This window comes from Bison bison, unplaced genomic scaffold (assembly GCF_000754665.1).
Source record: "Bison bison bison isolate TAMUID 2011002044 unplaced genomic scaffold, Bison_UMD1.0 scf7180017864229, whole genome shotgun sequence".
Classification (NCBI taxonomy): domain Eukaryota; kingdom Metazoa; phylum Chordata; class Mammalia; order Artiodactyla; family Bovidae; genus Bison; species Bison bison.
In genome coordinates, this window is record NW_011494801.1 from 2,052,345 (window position 1) to 2,075,648 (window position 23,304).

General features: G+C 38.7%; 1 protein-coding gene across 4 annotated transcripts in view; it reads left to right on the plus strand.

Annotated features, from left to right (window-relative positions):
• Positions 1–17,336, plus strand: part of TIPRL (TOR signaling pathway regulator) — a 72,561-nt gene extending 55,225 nt beyond the window's left edge. For all 4 annotated transcript variants that reach the window (XM_010846023.1, XM_010846025.1, XM_010846024.1 and 1 more), the window contains 3 exons: positions 11,215–11,310; positions 14,253–14,315; positions 15,253–17,336. In XM_010846023.1, coding sequence (XP_010844325.1) covers positions 11,215–11,310; positions 14,253–14,315; positions 15,253–15,396 — 303 coding nt within the window. In that variant the 3' untranslated portion in view covers positions 15,397–17,336. The remainder of the gene's footprint in view (positions 1–11,214; positions 11,311–14,252; positions 14,316–15,252) is intronic.
• The last annotated feature ends 5,968 nt before the right edge of the window (positions 17,337–23,304 follow it).

The window sequence follows — 23,304 nt, forward strand, 5'->3', positions numbered from 1 at the left end:
GTCATATCTGAATGGTCTAGTAGTTTTCCCTACTTTCTTCAATTTAAGTCTGAATTTGGTAATAAGGAGTTCATGATCTGAGCCACAGTCAGCTCCTGGTCTTGTTTTTGTTGACTGTATAGAGTTTCTCCATCTTTAGCTGCAAGAAATATAATCAATCTGTTATCAGTGTTGACCATCTGGTGATGTCCATGTGTAGAGTCTTTTCTTGTGTTTTTGGAGGAGGTTGTTTGCTATGACCAGTGCATTTTCCGGCAAAATTCTATTAGTCTTTGCCCTGCTTCATTCCGTATTCCAAGGCCAAATTTGCCTGTTACTCCAGTTGTTTCTTGACTTCCTACTTTTGCATTCCAGTCCCCTATAATGAAAAGGACATCTTTTTTGGGTGTTAGATCTAAAAGGTGTTTTAGGTCTTTATAGAACCGTTCACCTTCAGCTTCTTCAGCGTTACTGGTTGAGGCATAGACTTGGATTACTGTGATATTGAATGGTTTGCCTTGGAAACGAACAGAGATCATTCTGTCATTTTTGAGATTGCATTCAAGTACTGCATTTCGGACTCTTTTGTTGACCATGATGACTACTCCATTTCTTCTGAGGGATTCCTGCCTGCAGTAGTAGATATAATGGTCATCTGAGTTAAATTCACGCATTCCAGTCTGTTTTAGTTCGCTGATTCCTAGAATGTCTACATTCACTCTTGCCATCTCTTGTTTTATGTTCTTTTTATTATGTTGTTGGATTGTGTTTGCTAGAATTTTTTTTTAAATTTTACTTTATTTTTAAACTTTACATAATTGTATTACTTTTGCCAAATATCAAAATGAATCCGCCACAGGTATACATGTGTTCCCCATCCTGAACCCTCCTCCCTCCTCCCTCCCCGTACCATCCCTCTGGGTCGTCCCAGTGCACTAGCCCCAAGCATCCAGTATCGTGCATCAAACCTGGACTGGCAACTCGTTTCTTACATAATATTTTACATGTTTCAATGCCATTCTCCCAAATCTTCCCACCCTCTCCCTCTCCCACAGAGTCCATAAGACTGATCTATACATCAGTGTCTCTTTTGCTGTCTTGTACACCGGGTTATTGTTACTATCTTTCTAAATTCCATATATATGCGTTAGTATACTGTATTTATGTTTTTCCTTCTGGCTTACTTCACTCTGTATAATAGGCTCCAGTTTCATCCACCTCATTAGAACTGATTCAGATGTATTCTTTTTAATGGCTGAGTAATACTCCATTGTGTATATGTACCACAGCTTTCTTATCCATTCATCTGCTGATGGACATCTAGGTTGCTTCCATGTCCTGGCTATTATAAACAGTGCTGCGATGAACATTGGGGTACACGTGTCTCTTTCCCTTCTGGTTTCCTCAGTGTGTATGCCCAGCAGTGGGATTGCTGGATCATAAGGCAGTTCTATTTCCAGTTTTTTAAGGAATCCAAAAGTCTACAAATAATAAATGCTGGAGAGGGTGTGGAGAAAAGGGAACCCTCTTACACTGTTGGTGGGAATGCTAGAATTTTATTAAGGATTTTTGCATTTATGTTCATCAGTGATACTGGCTGATAGTTTTCTCTTTTTTTGGGCATCTTTGTCTGGTTTCGGTATCAGAATGATGGTGGCTTCGTAGAGTGAGTTTGGGAGTTTACCTTTCTCTGCAGTTTTCTGAAAGAATTTGAGTAGAATAGGTGTTAGCTCTTCTCTAAACTTTTGGTAGAATTCACCTGTCAAGCCATCTGGCCCTGAGCTTCTGTTTGTTGGAAGATTTTTGATTAGAATTTCAATTTCCATGTTTGTGATTGGTTTGTTCCTATTTTGTATTTCTTTCTGGTTCTGTTTTGAAGGGTTATATATACTTTTCTAAGAGTTTGTACTATCTGAAATGCAGTACTTGGGTGCAACCTCAAGAATGCCAGAAAGAGCTCTGTTCATTTTCAAGGCAAACAATTCAATATCACAGTAATACAAGTCTGTGCCTCAACCACTAAGGCCAAAGAAGCTGAAGTTGAATGGTTCTTTGAAGATCTTCTAGAAGTAACACCAAAAAAAGATTTCCTTTTTGTCATAGGGGACTGGAATGAAAACGTAGGAAGTCAAGAGATACCTCGAGTAACTGGCAAGTTTGGCTTTGGAGTACGAAATGAAGCAGGGCAAAGGCTAACAGAATTTTGCCAAGAGAATGCACTGGTTATAGCTAAGACCGGCTTCCAACAACACATGAGATGACTCTCCACATGGACATCACCAGATGGTCAGTACCAAAATCAAATTGATTATATTCTTTGGTTCCAAATTGAGAAAGGAGTACATCAAGGCTGTATATTGTCACCCTGCTTATTTAACTTATATGCAGAGTACATCATGTGAAATGCCGGGGTGAATGAAGCACAAGCTGGAATCAAGATTGCTGGGAGAAATGTCAATAAACTTCAGATTTGCAGATGACACCACCCTTACAGCAGAAAGTGAAGAACTAAAGAGTCTCTTGATGAAACTGAAAGAGGAGAGTGAACAAGCTAGCTTAAAACTCAACATTAAAAAAATAATAAGATCATGGCATCCAGTCCCATCACTTCATGGGAAATAGATGGGGAAACAATGGAAACAGTGACAAACTTAATTTTGGGGGGCTCCAAAATTGGTCAGATGGTGACTGCAACCATGAAATTAAAAGATGCTTGCTCCTTGGAAGAAAAGTCATGACCCACGTAGACAGCATATTAAAAATCAGATGCATTTCTTTGCCGACAGAGGTCCATCTAGTCACAGCTATGGTTTTTCCAGTAGTCATGTTTGGATATGAGAGTTGGACTGTAAAGAAAGCTGAGTGCCAAAAAATTGATGCTTTTGAACTGTGGTGTTGGAGAAGACTCTTGAGAGTCCCTTGGACTGCTAGGAGATCAAACCAGTTGATCCTGAACAAAATCAGTCCTGAATATTCATTGGAAGGACTGATGCTGAAGTTGAAACTAATACTTGCCCACCTGATGCAAAGAACCCAGTCACTGAAAAGACCCTAATGCTGGGAAAGATTGAAGGCAGGAGGAGAAGGGTACGACAGAGGATGAAATGGTTGGATGGCATCACCCACTCAATGGACATGAATTTGAGCAATCTCTGGGAGTTGGTGATGGACATAGAAGCCAGGTGTGCTAAAGTCTATGGGGTTGCAAAGAGTTGGACCGGATTGAGCAAATGAACTGAACTTGAAAAATTTGTTCATTTCTTCCAGGTTACCCATTATATTAACATATAGATGCTGATAGTAGTCTTTTATGATCCTTTTGTATTTCTGTGTTGTAATTTTACCTTTTTCATTTCTAATTTTAATGATTTGAGTCTTCTTTCTGTTTTTCTTGATGAGTCCGGCTAACCATTTGTCAATTTCAATTATCTTCTCAAAGAGCCTGCTTTTAGTCTTATTGATCTTTGCTATCGTCTCCTTCATTTCTTTTTGATTTATTTCTCCTCTGATCTTTATGATTTCTTTCCTTCTAACTGAGTTTTTTTCATTCTTCTTTTTCTAGTTGCTTTAGGTGTAAGGTTAGGTTGTTTGTTTGATGTCTCTCTTGTTTCTTGAAGTAGGCTTGTATTGCTATAAACTTCCCTCTAGCACTGCTTTTGTTTCATCCCATAGGTTTTGAGTTGTTGTGTTTTCAGTATCATTTGTTTCTAGGCCTACTATGATTTTATTTATTTCTTCAGTGACGTGTTGGTTATTCAAAAGCATATCGTTTAGCCTCCATATGTTTATGCTTTTCCTAGTTTTTTTTTTTTTTTTTTTCTGTAGTTGATATCTAGTCTTATAGTGTTGTGGTCAGAAAAAAATGCTTGAGATGATTTTGATAGCTTATGGTGAATAATGTTGGATCCATGATATCTGAAGAAGATTTAACTTCAGAACCAAGGACCAAGCTTGATCACTCAGAGCTTTTGTTCGCAGAAGTCTTATTACAGTGAGAAAGGACAGAGAAAGCTTCTGAGACTGACATCAGGAAGGGGATGGAGAGTGCCCCACTCACTAGGCTTGTCAAGGCCTTACACACTTTTACCAGACTCATCTCCACAACATAAACCTTAAATTAACAAGCTTAGAAGTAACAATAGAAAAGTCTTGCCAGACCCACTCCCACAACTAGGTTTTAAGATAACAAGATTAGTCAGAAGGTTCTTGATAAGAAGGAGAAGGTGTCCTGGAGCAAGATACATTGTTGTTATATAATCATTAGTACAGAGTTTAAGGAAAAACATACCCTTGAGCAAGATGAGTTGTTTTGTTTAGATCTGGGCTTAAACAAAGTTAGTCTTAAAGACTGTTGTTGTAACAACTCAGAGTTTAAGATAAAAAGTCTTATGTTACTAAGACAAAGCAGTGTAGAAAAGAAAAACTTTCTCCTCCTTGAGGGCCCTGGACCCCTTCCTCCTTCTCAGGAGCCCCAGACTCCTTATCAACCTACCAAAGAAATAACTCTCTCAATTCCAGTTTTTATTTTTTTTAAACCAAGGTTTGATTTATGGCCCAAGATGTATTCTATCTTGGAGAATGTTCCATGTGCACTTGAGGAAAAAGTGAAATTGTTCTATTGTTTTTGGATGAAATGCCCTGTAGATACCAATTAGGTCCAACTGGTCCAGTGTATTGTTTAAAGCTTGTTTTTCCCTATTTTCTGCCTATGATCTGTCCATTGGTGTGAGAGGGGTATTAAAGTCCCCCACTGTTACTGTGTTACTGTTGATTTCCCCTTTAATAATTAGTTGTTAGCATCTGCCGTATGTATTTAGGTGCTCCTATGTGCATATATGTTTGTAATTGTTACATTTTCTTCTTGGATTGATCCCTTGATTATTATGTAGTGTCTTTTGTCTCTTGTAACAGTCTTTATTTTAAAGTCTATTTTATCTGAGTATTGCTACTCCTGCTATCTTTTGATTTCCTATTTCATGGAATATCTTTTTCCAGCCCTTCACTTTCAGTCTGTGTTTATCCCTAGGTCTGAGGTGGGTCTCTTGTAGACAGCATATATAGTAGTCTTATTTTTGTATCTGCTCAGCCATCTGTTGTCTTTTGGCTAGAACACTTAGCCCATTTACATTTAAGGTAATTATTAATATGTATGATCCTGTTACTATTTACTTTATTGTTTTGGGTTTGTTTTTTAGGCCTTTTCTTTTTGTGTTTCCTATCTAGAGAAGTTCCTTTAGCATTTGTTGAAGAGCTGGTTTGGTGGTGCTGAATTCTCTTAACTTTAGCTTGTCTATAAAGCTTTTGATTTCTTCTTCGAATCTGAATGAGATCCTTGCTGAGTAGAGTAATCTTGGTTGTAGATTATTCCCTTTCATCACTTTAAGTATACCCTGCTATTCCCTTCTGGCCTGCAGAGTTTCTGTTGAAAAATCAGCTGTTAGTCTTATGGGTATCCCCATATGTTATTTGTTGCTTTTCCCTTGCTGCTTTTAATATTTGTTCTTTGTGTTTAATTTTTGTTAGTTCGATTAATATGGGTCTTGGCATGTTTCTCCTTGGGTTTAACCTGTATGGTGGAGAAGGAAATGGCAACCCACTCCAGTACTCTTGCCTGGAAAATTCCATGGATGGAGGAGCCTGGTAGGCTACAGTTCATGGGGTTGCAAAGAGTCAGACACAACTTCACTTTCACTTTCACTTATCCTGTATGGAACTCTCTGGGCTTTCCGGACTTGGGTGGCTATATCCTTTCCCATTTTAGGGATGTTTTCAACTAAAATATCCTTAAATATTTTCTCTTGCCCTTTCCTTTTGTCTTCTTCTGGGACCCCTATGATTCGAATATTGGGGTGCTAAATGTTGTCCCAGAAGTCTCAGATTATCCTCATTTCTTTTTTATTATTTTTTCTTTAATGCCATGTTCAGTGATGTGTTTTGGGGTGTCTATGGGATCAGTATGGCTTTGGGCAGCCTGTCTGCTAATGTTCCAGGGTTGTGCCCCTCTTTTGCTGAAGGATTGGCATGAGGTGTCCAGCACTGGAACTTGCTGGGTTTTAGGTGGGGCTTGGTCTTAGTGTTGAGATGGAGGCCTTTGGGAGGGCTCTCACCTATTCATGTCCATGGGGTCAGGAGTTTTGGTGATCCAAAGTCCCAGGAGTCAAGTCTCCTGCATCTGGGATTCAGGTCTGATCCCTTACAATAGCATCAAGATTTCACAGTCCACATAGCACAGAAGACAAAATGCCTAGACTAATGGTGAAACAGCTCTCAACAGCCAAGAACACCCAAAGAGATTCACACACTGACATAGGAAAAAGGAGAAGAAAGATGAAGAAAAGGGGGTGAAGAAAGGCTATGAAGAAGAGTTAAAAGACAGCACTCAAGCTAATAATCAACCCCCTAAGTGAAAATTGATACTAAAAATTAGACTCTTAAAGATACAAAATTAAAAACAAAAAATAAAAAAACAGAAGTCAGAAACATGGAATTTATTTTTAAAATGGAGTGTTTTTTTATGGAATAAGTAGGTTATAAAAATAAAAACTAAAGAATTAATAAATAACCATATTAGGACAATATGATAAAATACTTTTTTAAAAGGGGGGAAAAAACATATATATATATATAGAGAGAGTGGTACTGAGAGGAATGTCCAAATGATTCTTCCATTTTCCTGCTCCAGTTGATTTGCCTACCCAGAAAGTCCTCCAGTATTTCTAGAAAGGTCTTGACCTGTTGTGGGCATCTTCCCTTGCTCCAGTTTGTACTTGTTCTCAAAATCTACAGTTGCCTCTAAAGCTTATGGTCTCAGGCTTAGAGTGGAAATGTAAACCATTGCACCTGCCACTGCCAGGGCAGTTTCTCCCTCTTCCCTTTGCTTATACAGCCACTGGAGTTCTGCTTTGGTTTGGAGCCCACCTCTCCTTATAAGGTGCCTTACCTCTGGAAAAGGTCAGTTTTCATTCTGATCCCAAAGAAGGGCAATGCCAAAGAATGTTCCAGCTAGTGTACTTTTGAGCTCATTTCACATACTAGCAAGGTAATGCTCAAAATCCTTCAAGCTAGGCTTCAATAGTATGTGAACTGAGAATTTCCATATGTAAAAGTTGGATTTAGAAAAGGCAGAGGGACCAGAGATCAGATTACCAACATCCACTGGATCATAGAGAAAGCAAGGGAATCCCAGAAAAACATCTACTTCTGTTTTATTGACTATGCAAAAAACCTTTGACCTTGTGGATCATAACAAACTGTGGAAAATTCTCAAAGAGATGGGAGTGCTGGACCACCTTACCTACCTCCTGAGAAACCTTTATGCAGTTAGAACTGGAACATGGAACAATGGACTGGTTCAAAATTGGGAAAGTAGTATGTCAAGGCTATGTTTTGTCACCCTGCTTATTTAACTTATATACAGAGTATATCATGTAAAATGCTGGGCTAGGTGAATCACAAATTGGAATCAAGGTTGCTGGGAGAAATATCAGCAACCTTAGATATGCAGATGATACTATCCCAATGGCAGAAAATGAAGAGGAACTAAAGAACCTCTTGATGAAGGTGAAAAAGGAGAGTGAAAAAGCTGGCTTAACACTCAACATTAAAAAAACTGAGATCATGGCATTTGGTCTCATCACTTCATGGGAAATAGGTGGACAAAAAATGGAAATAGTGACAGACTTTATTTCCTTGGCTCCAAAATCACTGTGGACGGTGACTGCAGCTATGAAATTAAAAGACGCTTGCTCCTTGGAAGAAAAGCTATGACAAACCTAGACAGCATATTAAGTATAGTCAAAGGTATGGTTTTTTCAGCAGCCATGTAAAGATGTGAGAATTGGACTGTAAAGAAGGCTGAATGCCAAAGAATTGATGCTTTCAAACTGTGGTACTGGAGAACACTCTTGAGAATCCCATGGACAGCAAGGAGATCAAACCAGCCAATCCTAAAGAAAATCAACCCTGAATATCCCTTGGAAGGGCTGAAGCTGAAGCTGAAGCTCTAAGATTTTGGCCACCTGATGTGAAGAGCTGACTCATTGGAAAAGACCCTGATGCTGGGAAGGATTGAGGACAGGAGAAGGGAGCCACAGAATGAAATTGTTGGATGGCATTACTGAATCAATGGACGTGAGTTTGAGCAAATTCCGGGAGACAATGAAGGACAGGGAAGCCTGGCATGCTGCAGACCATGGGGCTGCAAAGAGTAGGACATGACTTAGCGACTGAACAAAAACTGCTTGTAAGTCTGTCTCCAGTGTCTGTCCACCTAGAAACGAGGGTGTGAAAATAGGAGCTTGTTAGGGCTCACTTGCTCAGTTGTGCTGGGATGGGGGAGGGGTACAGCAGATGTTGTTAGGGTGTGTGAGGAGTGCTCACCACAGCTAGTCCTTGCTTGGTCCCTGTGGGAGGTCCCCAGTCTGAGGCAAGTTGTGCACCTTCCCAGGGGAGTTGGTCCTGGTCCTTGGCAGAGTCGTGCTGCTCAGGCTCCCAGGAAGATGTGGGTAGCAACCCTTAGCCTCTCACAACTTGGTGGTAGTTGCAGTCTCTGGGGTCGGGACCTTATTGGCCCTCTACCTTCCACTTCTAGCGTTTGCCTCTCTGCCTCTGGGGCCATAGACCCCTGCCATCTTGCCCCCATTTGGCATTCACTAGGATTGTGTCCTTTTTTCTGTGAGCATGCAGAGCTAGAGCGAAGCATTAGTCTTCCCATGGGAATGATCTTTTGCTTCTCTGGCATTTTCCCAGGTCTGCCTCTGCCGTGTCATGTTAGTGCCCCCAGAGTATCTTCATGGCAGTCAACCCTGATCCTTTCCCTGAGGACCAAGCCCCAAGGGCTGAGCCTCTGCACCCAGCCCCTACTCAAATGCTGGGAGATGCGAGTGTGAGCTGCTTCTTGGCTGGGAAGTGCCAACCAGTGCAATCTCTATGGTGAATTTTCTCCAGTTTGCCTTCAGAGCACCTGGCTTGCTGTGTTCCCCTCTGAGGTTCTGAAGCTTCCCCCTGACCCCACCTGTGAGGGGGTTTCCTAGTGTGCAGAAACTTTTCCTCCTTCATAACTCCCTCCCAGGGGCTCAGGTCCTCGCCTGGAACTCCTTTGTCTCCCTTTTTGTTTTTATCTTTTGCCCTACTTTCTGAGGAGATTGGTTTGCCTTTCTGAAACTCTGGGGTTCTCTGTCCACACTCAGAAGATGTTCTGTGGGAACTGTTCCACGTGCAGATGAGTTTTTTGATATATTTGTGAGGGAGAAGGTCATCTCCCTGTCCTATTCCTCTGCCATGTTAAAGGTTCCTCCTCTGAGTTTTCTTAAATCTCATTAAGTTTTTTCACAATAGCTACTTTGAATTCTCTATCAGTTAGATTGAAATATTCTGTGACTTTAAGTTTGGTTTCTGGAGATTTGTCGTTTTCTTTTTGTGGTTTAGTATTACTATGGTTCTTCATGGTGCTTGATGAAGTGCTCCTCTGCTGGTGCATTTAAATAACAGGTTAAAAGTGAGAGTGCTTTCTTTTGTTGTCTGTTAGGTGGCACTATTGACTTCTGTCCCTCTTGACTTCCCTGGTGGCTCAGATGGTAAAGTGTCTGCCTATAATGCAAGAGACCTGGGTTCAATCCCTATGTCGGGAAGATCTTCTGGAGAAGGAAATGGTAACCCACTCCAGTATTCTTGCCTGGAAAATCCCATGGACAGAGGAGCTTGGTGGGCTACAGTCCATGGGGTCGCACAGAGTCGGACAAGACTGAGCGCCTTCCCTTTCACTTTCAGGTGACACTGTAGCACAGGTTTTGGTTTCTCTTGGCTGTGCTTCTTCTGTTATATTTGAGAATTGGTGCTTTCTGTGCTTTGTAAGAGGTATGGCTCTGTGCCTTCTTTGGCTCTTCTTGTGCCTCTGGATTAGCTACTGCTTTGCTTCTGTTGGAGCTGCTGTGTCATGGGGATGGTGGGCTTTCCCTCGTGTCTGGGATCCCCTGAGACATAGGCTCTGCTCTGGGAGGAGGATGATAATTGGAGGGGAGCAGGGTTGTACAGTCACCTCCACCATGTTGGGTGTTGTAAGTGTCTTGGGCTCTGCCATTGCAGACTGTGGGGCAGGTCTTTGGGTATGTCAGCCGCTGGAGGGACAGAGTCCTAGGCCCCACTGCTACTGCTTCCCAGTTGCCTGTGCCCACAGGTGCTCCCATATTCAGGACACCAAAGTCATGTGTGCTGCTTCCCGTGCTGCTGGGGTTTCTGAAGCTGTGGACTCAGCCGTACATAAGGCTGGGATTGCAGGCACGGACTCCACTGTTCCTTTGGTTCTGCCTCTTTCATATGTTCCAGTACACCCACCAGTAGATGTATGCAGCTGCTGCTGCTGCTAAGTTGCTTCAGTCGTGTCTGACCCTGTGCGACCCCATGGACGGCAGCCCACCAGGCTCCTCCGCCCATGGGATTTTCCAGGCAAGAGTACTGGAGTGGGTTGCCATTGCCTTCTCCAATAGATGTATAGATATGTGGAATTCTCCAGTGACCTATTGAGTTGGGCACAGATATACTTCTGCTGAGTTGTGGATGTTTTGCAGGTTGTAGATTGAAGGGGAGAAACAAAGGTAACCTTGTTTCTGACAGCATTCCTATGAGGTTTAAAGACCTGAAAACCCCACACCCTATCCATCCTCTCCCTTCCTGACACCAGGACCCACACTCCACTTATTCTGACTTTCTTTGGTGGTAATACTGGAAAACAGAAATGTATAGATGTGACACAGGTCAAAGATGTTAAGAACATGTTATAATGATCTCATAAACCAGACCTTGGCAGTATAAAATAGTAAATACTCAATTGGTTGCGTTGAATTAGACCATACCATTAAAGGCCTTCTGTCTTTATGTACAGTTAATGAAAGATGAGTAGCAACAAAGAACTAGGTTGTTTTCTCATTTTTATATTACTGATATTGACATTTACTATAAGTGTCAATTTTTTATAGTGTACATTATAATTTTCATATTATTTAGGTATGTTTTAAGTGTTTAATCTCATTATTTTTGACCTAGAAAAAATATTTTTCTATTATAGGAAGCTGTTTATGTTATGTTACATAATAAAAAAACAGGTTTTCAGCTTTGGTTGGAACTAGGGCAAAGAACCTCTAGTTGAGAGATTTTATGCCTTAAATTTTTTTTTCTTTTAGCAAATTAATAAAATATTTAATTTTCATTAAAATATTGATATACTTTTTTCTTTTCCAGAGAGTAATGCCTTCTAGCTTTTTCTTGCTGCTGCGATTTTTCTTGAGAATTGATGGGGTCCTTATTAGAATGAATGACACAAGACTTTACCATGAGGTATCTGTTCTTCTTTAGTGAATATACTAGTTAATATTGGGCTTGTTCATGTTGTTACATTGTCAGTCTGAGAGTTTGAAATTCAACAGTGCTTTATATTATATGGTTATCCATCTAACCTTTAAGATTGAGTGTTTCACATTCACTGTTGACTGCACAGTTATCAAAACATTACAGCTTCTTTTCCAAAAGTTCTAGTAGCTGAAAATGTTTTTCTAAAAGACATTTCCATTAAGGGGAGCCTAATGCTTTTTTAAAAGAACTGTATTTACTCTGTTTAAGAAAACTATCCCTTAATTCTTACTTTTTTTTAATAGTATGTGTTGTTTATGTGATGTCCTGATATTAGAAATATCAATCACATAGCCTCCAGAAATTTGTGTCATCCCATCATTTTAATAGTTGTTTTAATGCTTGGAAATTCTGTGTTCTATTTCAAGGAATTGTTAACCTACAAGATTCTTAAAAAATAAGTGAAGAAAGTATAGGGAGGCTTAATTGAGTAATAAAAATTCTTCTAGTAGCTTATAGCAGCCTATCCTTTTTTAACGAATTTTTGACATCAGATTTGTGATCATACAGAATGATAAATAAAAGAAGAGACCACCAGAATGACAAATGAGAGAAGAGTATCAGTATCAGTATCAGTCACGGTAGTTGTAGTAATAGTTAACTTTTCTAACAATCCTATAAAATAAATATTATCTCTGCTTTATAGCTGAGGCAACTAAGGCAAAGAGAAATTAACTAAATTGCCTGTTATACAATTAATAGGGCTTCTCTGATAGCTCAGTTGGTAAAGAATCCATGTGAAATGCAGAGACCCCAGTTCTATTCGTGGGTTGAGAAGATCCGCTGGAGAAGGGATAGGCTACCCACTCCTGTATACTTGGGCTTCCCTTGTGGCTCAGCTGGTAAAGAATCTGCCTGCGATGTGGGAGACCTGGGTTCCATCCCTGGGTTGGGAAGATCCCCTGGAGAAGGGAAAGGCTACCCACTCCAGTATTCTGGCCTGGAGAATTCCACGGACTATACAGTCCATAGGGTTGCAAAGAGTCGAATGTGACTTTCATTTTTTTTCATACAAGTAACAGGTGGCAGAACTGGGATTTGAACCCAGTAAGATAGAATTGGATTGGTATTTTTCTTTTTTTTTTTTACGGCCACACTGTATGGCCTCTGGGATAGCTCCCCAACCAAGGATTGAAACCCCCACCCTGGCTACCTTCAGTGGTAGAAGCTTGGAGTCTTAACAACTAGATCACCAGGAAAGTTCCTGGATCTTTTTCTTTTCAAAAGTGATAGCAAAGTACTAAAAATAGGCTACATTTTACTCCCTCAGAAAAAAATGAAATTTGCATTTTTAGAAATGCTTGCACTTTAGCTCAGAAATGTTGATTTCTTTTCAGGGTTTATCCTCAAAAAGATTCTTATATACAGTAACCCACAAATTTTAATTAGGCAGATGTATAGAGTTGTGTGTTTGTGTGTGTGTGTGTGTGTATATATATATATATGTATTCATGGAAATGCTATTGTTTGTAACAGTTCAAGGATCTTCCAGGCAAGAATACTGGAGTGGGTTGCCATTTCCTTCTTCAGGGGATCTTCCCGACCCAGGGATCGAACCCGGGCCTCTGGCATTCTAGTCAGACGCTTTACCGTCTGAGCTACCAGGGAAGCCCCAAAGGAAAGAAGGAAAGTGCTTTAATAACCATTGAATGAGTATTGATTAAATGGCCATTCATATCCTGTTAACCTGCAACAAATAGTCTGCCAGATATTTCTCCAGCAAAATTGGATTTATTCAGGATCAGCAGAAAATTGCAGTTTGGGATCTGTAACCATGGTGAGCCATGTGCAAGTCCCTGCATGGCAAGGGAAGGAGAATACTTGTATAGACTGGAGAAGGAAGGTGAGAGGGCTATAGGAAACAGAGTCCATGGTTTTCCATTGGATGATTCCTTGCCAGAAACTAAGAGGAGTCTTTCTTTTTTTTGTGGGGCTTTGCTATGGTTGCAGGATGTGAGAGCTTCCCGTTTTAGTCTCCAAACTGTATTTAATTGAGGTTTCTATTTTTAATTTTTTACAATTCATATAGTAGAAAATATATAACCATTAGAATTAGTGGTTGATTTGAAGAGATGTACGAATTAATATTGACTTTTAAGGTGCAAGTATGAATATAAGATTTTCTGTAGAGATTTCTAAATGTTGAGGATAGTGTTATCTATAGAAGTTGTGATTATTGATAATTTATACTCTTATGTTTATATTATTTGATTTTTTTTACAATGAGCATCAATCTTTTTGTTGATATAGAAGATTGAAACTTTCAGGGAATGTAATCTTGTGATTTTTTTCTCTTATTAAATAATGTTTTACCAAAAACCAAATTGTAATAAATTGCTTTCTAAAACCTCCCTTTAAAACGTCTTAAATGGGAAAATTGAAGTATAGAAAAAGTGACTATAAATAAGCGATTTAACAAATTTTTAGAAATAGGAAAGAATAAAACTTGTTTAAGCTTTTTTTTTTTTTTTTGAATATAAGGGTAGCCACAGTTATGTAGGTAGATGCTAGTATAACTTAAGGAAAAGGTGTGGTTCTAAACTTGACATGATATTTAAATCTCTTACATATTTCATTACAAATATATACATTTTCTTTCAGAGTAAAACCTTTGCTTATGTTTCTCTTACATGACAATTATTAAATATGTTTACATATATATATATCTGATATTACTGTAGTTTATATAGATTGGAATTAGTAATTCAGAATTCTTGAATTAGTTATCTCACTGTAGAATTAGATGGTCTCATCAGACTTAATGCTACTTTTACAATCTGTTCTTAAATGCAGGCAATTCTATTTAATAGAAAGGATTTTGTAAATCAATATAAATAAATTTATTGCGATTTTTTTATTTTTAAATATAGGCTGACAAGACCTACATGTTACGAGAATATACATCACGAGAGAGCAAAATTGCTAATTTAATGGTACAGTATTTAAATATCAATTTTTAAAAGTTAAGTTTTAATGTTTTACTTTAGGTATGGTATCCTCCCATGTCCCACCCATCTACCAAACCTGTATCCCTAAATCCATTCATTTACCTAATAGGTAGGTAAATCCTGCTGAAGTGTATTTTTTCTGGTAGTCACCTCAATTACAGTTAGAGTTGTTAGGTATATTAGTCATCATCCAACCTAGTTTCCACTTGTATTCTGGAAAGACTGAGAGCCAGAGGTGTGACTTACTGTAGCTCTTACAACTGGTTCGTGGTGGACCTGCAATAGGATGTTCTTTCCAGTACTTATTTTGGGGGACATAATACCCCCCTCCTTTTTTTGCTCCCCTGGAGTTTGTAAAGGGCTTCTCTAAGTCTATAGGAGTTAATAATGGCTTGTTTAAAAAGTGATACCTTCCTGCTAAGTTGATATTTTTAAATTCACCCTTAGTGCTTATTTCTATCTGTATGTATTGGGTTGGCCAAAAGGTTTGTTTGAGTTTTGATGTTACGATATTATGGAAAAATCTGAATAAACCTTTCGGCCAACCAAATAGAATATATGAGTTAGAAAAGTTACTTAGAGTCTATTGGAGACTACATGTTGGCATCTAACTGAAGACTGGTGCTTTCAGGATACAAAAGTAACAGGAAAAGGGAATTGGAATAAGATGTATTGAATTCTTAGAACATTTAATGGTGCATTATTAAAAGACATCTCCCTATGGTTTTTGAGGAAACCCTCTAGTAACAGACTAAATGAGTCAGTAACAAGAGATATTATTAGGAGTATCTAATGATGTTCCTTTTATATATAGTACCTCATTTTAAAATTGCCATGCTTTAGGAATGCTTGAACCAAAGCATTTCCAAAATTATCATTGTAGTAACTTCATATATACTAATATGATTTATGTATTTCCTAGCATGTTTCACCTTCCCTCTTCACGGAACCTAATGAAATATCACAGTATTTACCGATAAAGGAGGCAGTTTGTGAGAAGCTAATATTTCCAGAAAGAATTGATCCTAACCCTGCAGACTCAAAAGAATGTACACCTGTGGAATAGAATGTGTTATAACATATACTTACTGTGGAATCTCATTGGCTATTTGGAGGGGGGTATTTTTATTTTGAGAATTAATTGCCTTGTCTATGTGCAGATTTTCTGTAACCTTAAAGGAAAAGAAAAAATAAAGGATTGTTGTAGGCAGATTCCACTCAACTGCTGTTTGTACCCTGTCTTCAAATTCATATTCCAGGAATTTATATTCTCTGGAATTAAGTTCAGATTTCTAAATTGTAATGAAGCAGAGTCTCATTAAGAAGAAGGTGATGTGTGTATGTCTCTGAAGGAGTGAGCACAACCTGCATCTATCATGAAACGCTATCTTCTACCATGAGGAGAAGTTGTTTTAAATCACTCAATCATCGCACCTTGTGGCTTTCATTGGATTCCTAATCATGCACATTGATACAGTTTAGTGGCTCTTTACCTTGTTTTTTACCTCCTAGGAAATTGATCTGTGCCCAGGAATTAAAAAAAAAAAAAATTACCCCTTAAATTTTAAATTGGCTTTTGAAGTTTAAAGAAAGATACAGAACCAAATAAACTATATTTTTGGATAACGTAAGGTGTTATGTCAATGAAAACACATGAATGTGGTTTGCCACTAACAGCTAGGGTGTCAGAGCTGTCTCCTTCCATCTTTAGGTGCTTTTTCTGTATTTGTTACTGTTTGTACTGACATGTATTTTACTTCCATCTTCCATTGGATATTGAATTTGATATTAGTCCTAAAAAGTTTGAATTAAAGTGGATTATTTTAAGCAAACATTACATCAAACCCTAAAACAATCAGATTAATTTTCTGCTTAAAATATTTGAAGGATAGCTGTGAAGGACGAGGAGGCTTATTTTAAAGTCTGAAAGCCAGTTTTTCGTTTTTTTTAAGATTCATGTTTTTAACATTACAGGGGATCCAGGAAAGTGTAATTAATTAGGACAAAACCTCAGTAGTACGGAAAGTACACAGAGGTAAATTAAAAATCCATTTGGTTATTTTGATGACCTTTAAATATTTTATATTCTTTTCTGCCTTTCTAAATGATCTCCATAAAGTAGAAAGTAGTTATAAAGCACCAAGTAAGAAATTATTTTAAATGGATTTTTAAAAATATTTTATTTATAGGGCAGGGGAAAAGAATTACCCTCCCCCCCACTTTTTCTGTGTCTATTGTACATATTTCCACTTGATGCATAAGTCATTAAAGAAGAATATTTAATTTTAAGTATTAGAAAAACTCTTCAGGTATTGGCCTGAAGATAAATTTTAGTGAAACAAATACAATTGGATATTCATCATTGCTCAGACTCTGGTGTAGTGTTGTGTGTATTTTTTTTTTGCTTATTTTATTAGCTAAATTTAGTCACAGATAATTTGTGTATTTGTGTTCTGCTTCATCAATCTTCAAGGTGTAAAAGAATCAGGATTTTTTTGGCTATAAGAAAACACATGACATACTCACTGTATATTAAATATATCTGTACTTAGTGTTTCCTCCGAGGACAGAAAAGTGTATGTTTTGTACTCTGCTTTCTGTTTATTTGCCATGCAGATTTGAATAGAACAGACTCTTTAGCTATAAAAATTATAAAAAATGGAAAGCGTAAGAATATTCATGAGTTGAATTAGTTGAGGTTTCTGGGTAACAACATATTATACATATATTTTTAACTTAATTCAGATATCTTAGTCACAAAATAAGTCTTAGATTACTTATTTTGAGAATCCATTATTAAAAATTGTAGAATTGATCTTTTTATAGAGGGTGGGAGGTGGGTAGGATGAGGTGAATGGATAAACTTATAAAAACCTCACTAGCTTATTCCTTGGAGAATACCAAGAAAACTTGTATTTGCCCATTGCTTAACAAGACCAATACCATTTTATATTTATTGTTCCAAGTGTCTTTTTGTAAGAGGAGAATAAACAATAAGTAATTGCCGATCTGTGTTTTGCTATTTCATTTGATTTGGTTTTTCTTGAAACTTAATTAAAAATGGTTTGGTGTATCTTTCTTGTTTGTGCTTTATATATATATATTTTTAAATATTTATTTATTTGACTGCGTTGGGTCTTAGTTCTGTGGCACTTGGACTTCAGAGTGTGTGGGCTTTAGTAGCTGTGGCATGCGGCCTTAGTAGCTCTAAGACCTGTGAGGTCTTAGTTTCCCGACCAGGGATCAAACCTGTCTGTGGCTCCTGCAATGCAAGGCAGAGTCTTAACCACTAGATCACCAGGGAAGTACCATGCTATAAATGTTTGTGGTAATGTATCATTCCATTTCAAGTACTATATGTCCTATATGGTGCTAGATACAGGGATCACAATAATGAAGAAGATACTCAGTCAGCCCTCTGCTGGTTCGACATCTGCAGATACAGCCAACCATGGATCAAAAATACTGAAAAAGAATTTCCAAAAAGCAAACCTTGAATTTGTTGTGTACCTGCCAGCTATTTACGTAGCATTTACGTTGTACTTAAAACTATCTACATAGCCTTTACATATTATAAGTATTTAGAGATGACTTAAAGTGTATGGGAAGATATGTGTAGGTTATATGTAAATACACCATTTTGGAATATGAAGTCAAATGGGCCTTAGGAAGCATCATTACAAACAAAGCTAGTGGAGGTGATAGAATTCAGTTGAGCTATTCCAAATCCTGAAAGATGATGCTGTGAAAGTGCTGCACTCAATATGTCAGCAAATTTGGAAAACTCAGCACTGGCCACAGGACTGGAAAAGGTCAATTTTCATTCCAATCCCAAAGAAAGGCAATGCCAAAGAACACTCAAACTACCACACAATTGCACTCATCTCACACTTTAGTAAAGTCATGCTCAAAATTCTCCAAGCCAGGCTTCAGCAATACATGAACCATGAACTTCCAGATGTTCAAGCTTTAGAAAAAGCAGAGGAACCAGAGATCAAATTGCCAACATCCGCTGGATCATGGAAAAAGCAAGAGAGTTCCAGAAAAACATCTATTTCTGCTTTATTGACTATGCCAAAGCCTTTGACTGTGTGGGTCACAATAAACTGGAAAATTCTGAAAGAGATGGGAATACCAGACCACCTGACCTGCCTCTTGAGAAATCTGTATGCAGGTCAGGAAGCAACAGTTAGAACTGGACATGGAACAACAGACTGGTTCCAAACAGGAAAAGGAGTACGCTAAGGCTGTATATTGTCACCCTGCTTATTTAACTTATATGCAGAGTACATCATGAGAAATGCTGGGCTGGATGAAGCACAAGCTGGAATCAAGATTTCCGGGAGAAATATCAATAACCTCAGATATGCAGATGACACCACCCTTATGGGAAAAAGTGCAGAAGAACTAAAGAGCTTCTTGATATCACTTCATGGCAAATAGATGGGGAAACAGTGTCAGACTTTGTTTTTCTGGGCTCCAAAATCACTGCACATGGTGATAACAGCCATGAAATTAAAAGATGCTTACTCCTTGGAAGGAAAGTTATGACCAACCTAGACAGCATATTAAAAAACAGGAAAAAAAAAAAAAAAGCAGAGACATTACTTTGCCAACAAAGGTCCATCTAGTCAAGGCTATGGTTTTTCCAGCAGTCATGTATGGATGTGAGAGTTGGACTATGAAGAAAGCTGTGCACCAAAGAATTGATGCTTTTGAAGTGTGGTGTTGGAGAAGACTCTTGAGAATCCCTTAGACTGCAAGGAGATCAAACCATTCTAAAGGAGATCAGTCTTGGGTGTTCATTGGAAGGACTGATGCTGAAGCTGAAGCTCCAATACTTTGGTCACCTGATGAGAAAAGCTGACTCATTGGAAAATGCCGTGATGCTGGGAAAAATTGAAGGCAGGTGGTGAGGGGGACGACAGAGGATGAGATGGCTGGATGGCATCACCAACCCAATGGACATGAGTTTGGGTAAACTCCGGGAGTTGGTGATGGACAGGGAAGCCTGGCCTGCTGCAATTCACGGGGTCGCAAAGAGTGGACACAACTAAATGACTGAACTAAACACCATTTTGTATAAGGGACTTGAACCATCCTCTGATGTTGGTAGGGGGAAGGAGGCCTGGAATCAATCCTCTGGATACCAAGAGATGACTGTGCTGCTTATGTCTTCATGGAGTTAAAGACTAATGGAGGAGACAAAGTAAAAATAATTATAAATTTTAGTAATTTCAATGATGGAAATAATACTGTTTTAAGAGATTGACAAAATCACCTTTGGTGTAGAGGTAGAGTTCTACCTGGAAGAGGATGTAGAAAGCCTCAAGGGAATGCCAGTTCTACCTGGAAGAGGATGTAGAAAGCCTCAAGGGAATGCCAGTTCTACCTGGAAGAGGATGTAGAAAGCCTCAAGAAGTACAGTAGTCAAGACTATATGACAGTTTTTTAGGGAATGCCTATCTTAACCAGGAGAAAAAGCTGGATAATTTATGTACTAAGATTGAAGGTGCTGGGAAGAATTGAAGGCAGGAGGAGAAGGGAACGACAGAGTATGAGATGGTTAGATGGCATCACTGACTCAATGGACATGAGTTTGAGCAAACTCTGGGAGATAGTGAAGGACAGGGAGGCCTGTGTGCTGCAGTCCGTGGAGTCACAAAGAGTCAGACGTGAGTGAGCGACTGAACAACAACAACAATCTATATAATTACGGTTTTTCATGAGCACATCAGACAAGTAAGTTTGCAAAGAAAAGTCAACTGTATCACAAAGTGATAAGCCCTCAAGAGATGGACCATACCAATTGTTCCATCTTAGAGCATGAGAGAAAGAGGTGGCCACTGTACAAGCAGGTAAGAAATCAACTAAGATTTTAACAAATTCTGAAAGGCTAATTATGGGCTAGTGTATCTATTTGGAAGAGCCAAGAGTCTCAAAAAAGAGACATCATACACTCAAGGGCCTACCCCAGTGCTTACAGCAAATGGGCAGGACAAGGGACCAGAAAGTCCCTGTCAATAGTTCAGGCATGCAGGAGACCACTGCTGAGGGATACGTATGAAACCTGCCCATTTACCCTAGACCCTTCTTTTGAAGGATGCAAAAGACTTAAGCTGCTGGGGGAAGAGCAACAAATATCACCTCCAAGGCCCCAGAAAAATCCAGTATTTCTGGGAAAGGAATAAAAGCAAAACCCATCTGCTTCTGGGAGAAGAAATAGGAAATGCTCTGCCTTCAGGACCCAACCATTATTGCTGGAGAAGGAGTATAAGCAAGTAACCTCTGATCTCAGGAGGAACAGAAAAACCTGGCCCTGGGATACCACATGGATAACAAAAAATGAAGTCTGCTACCACTGGGAAATGGGCATGAAATTTACACAACAGTAGAATTCACATCATTTTCAAGTGCATCCAGAACAATCACCAAGGTAATGAATATTCTAGGCCATAAAACAAACCTCAACCAATACGTAAAACACTTCAAGTCATGTGGATTATGTTTTCTGACCATACCAAACTAGCAAAAACCAGTAACAGAAATCTGGGAAATACCCGAATAACCTCTGATGAAAGAAGTAAAGGGAGCAAATACCATGGTCATAGAATGAAAGACTTAAGATATGAATATGGCCTATGGAATATTCCCCAGATTGGCTTACAGAATCAATGTAATCCCATTCAAATTCCTAGTGCTTTTTTACATTAGACATTTATAAGATAGGATTCTAAAATATGTGAAATTCCAAAGAATCTCGAATAGCTAAAACAATTTGGAAAAAGAATAAAGTTGGAGGACTCAAAATACCTGACTTCAAAACTTAGCCTAGAGGTACAGTAGTCAAGACTATATGACAATTTTTTAGAATAGACATGTCATAGAGTCCAAGCTTGCTCTGCTCACCACACGACAGACCAATAAGTCTATAGATGAGATGTTGAGGCAAGGAATAAGACTTTATTTGGAAAGCTGGCAGACCGAGAAGATGGCAGTGTCTTAAAATAGCTATCTTATCTGGGTCTAGGTGCCAGGTTCTATTACAGAACAGAGAGTGGGAAGGTGAAGAAGTAAAGTAAAAAGGCCATTTACTCTTGCAAATATTTCCTGGAATGACCAGCTCTGGGGAAGGGATGTGTTAATTTCTTCCTTCTTCCATCCATCCACAGGTAGACAGGTTCCTGAACAAAGGCATGTTGGCTTAACATTTAGGCAGAAGAGCAGGGTTCCCTGAGGTAGGCCACTGTATGAACAGTATCCTTTTGGTGAACAAAAACAAAGCTTAAAGAAACAGATCCAACATGGAGTCAAAATTGGCTCTTCCCTGTAACAGACATACAGATCAATGGAACATAATAGTAAATCAAGAAAGAGACCTACAAATCTACCTTGAACAAAATGCAAACATAATTAAATGGAGAAATGATAGTCTTTTTTTGTGATATTTAAAAAAAAATTTATTGAAGTACAGTTGATTTACTATGTTGTGTTGTACAACAAAGTGACCAGAAAGTTGGTATATATATCAACTTTAAAAAGTAGTCACAACCTAGAAGTTGAGGGTTATGTTTTATTTGGTGAGAATTTTTAGATCTTCAAGCCCAGGAGACAGCATCTCAAATAACCTTGAGAGAACTGTTCTAAAGAGGTGAGGGAAGGAGTCAGGTTATATAGAAGCTTGCAACAAGGAGCAGGTAGTCTGAACATCAAAAGATTATTGTTAATTAAGGAAAAACATATCTCAAGGAGTTTAGTGCTTTTCTACGTATGGGAAGATGCAAGCGTCTGGGCCTACTGAAAACCTTCCTTTCATATGCACCTCAGCTATCTGAGGCCAGCATCCTGCGATTTGATTTTTCACATCTTTTTAGTTCCTTACTCACAGTAGGGAGTGGCGGCAGTTCGTGGCAGCTGCCAGAAAGTAGGCATTGTTCTTCCTGGGTTCAGAAATTCACATTTGAAGGGCCAATATCCCTGAGGCTGTGGCATTCTTGTTTATCCTTACTGCAGGAAACACTCCGTTTCACAGTCCCTCTCCATAGTCAGAAATTTGATCAGTATTTGGGAGATATTTCATGACCATTTTTTGTCCCACAGTACTGGGAGGCTCTTTTAGTTCAGGTGAAAGTTCTTGTTAATATGTCACTCCAGGTGTTAATTTCCAGATTAAGCCCATTGATAGGTAGCAAAAGATTCTCTGGATCTTTTATCTTCTTACCTGTTAGGATCCAGGAGATATTTCGCTTATTGCTTTTTCCCATACCTAGAATCACACTATTATAATTATTGATGTCATACAGAACTATATCTCTGTTAGTTGTTTCAAGTTGCCTAGTCACCATTACATTTATTGGTGATGTGATTATATACTGTAAGAGACAATGATCTTATAAAATAGATATAAGTAACATAGCTCCTTATTGCCAAATTCAGACATAAATTGAAGAAAGTAGGGAAAACCACTAGACCATTCAGGTATGACCTAAATCAAATCCCTTATGATTATACAGTGGAAGTGAGAAATAGATTTAAGGGCCTAGATCTGATAGATAGAGTGCCTGATGAACTATGGAATGAGGTTCGTGACATTGTACAGGAGTCAGGGATCAAGACCATCCCCATGGAAAAGAAATGCAAAAAAGCAAAATGGCTGTCTGGGGAGGCCTTACAAATAGCTGTGAAAAGAAGAGAACCGAAAAGCAAAGGAGAAAAGGAAAGATATAAGCATCTGAATACAGAGTTCCAAAGAATAGCAAGAAGAGATAAGAAAGCCTTCCTCAGCCATCAATGCAAAGAAATAGAGGAAAACAACAGAATGGGAAAGACTAGAGATCTCTTCAAGAAAATCAGAGATACCAAAGGAACATTCCATGCAAAGATGGGCTCGATAAAGGACAGAAATGGTATGGACCTAACAGAAGCAGAAGATATTAAGAAGAGATGGCAAGAATAAACAGAAGAACTATACAAA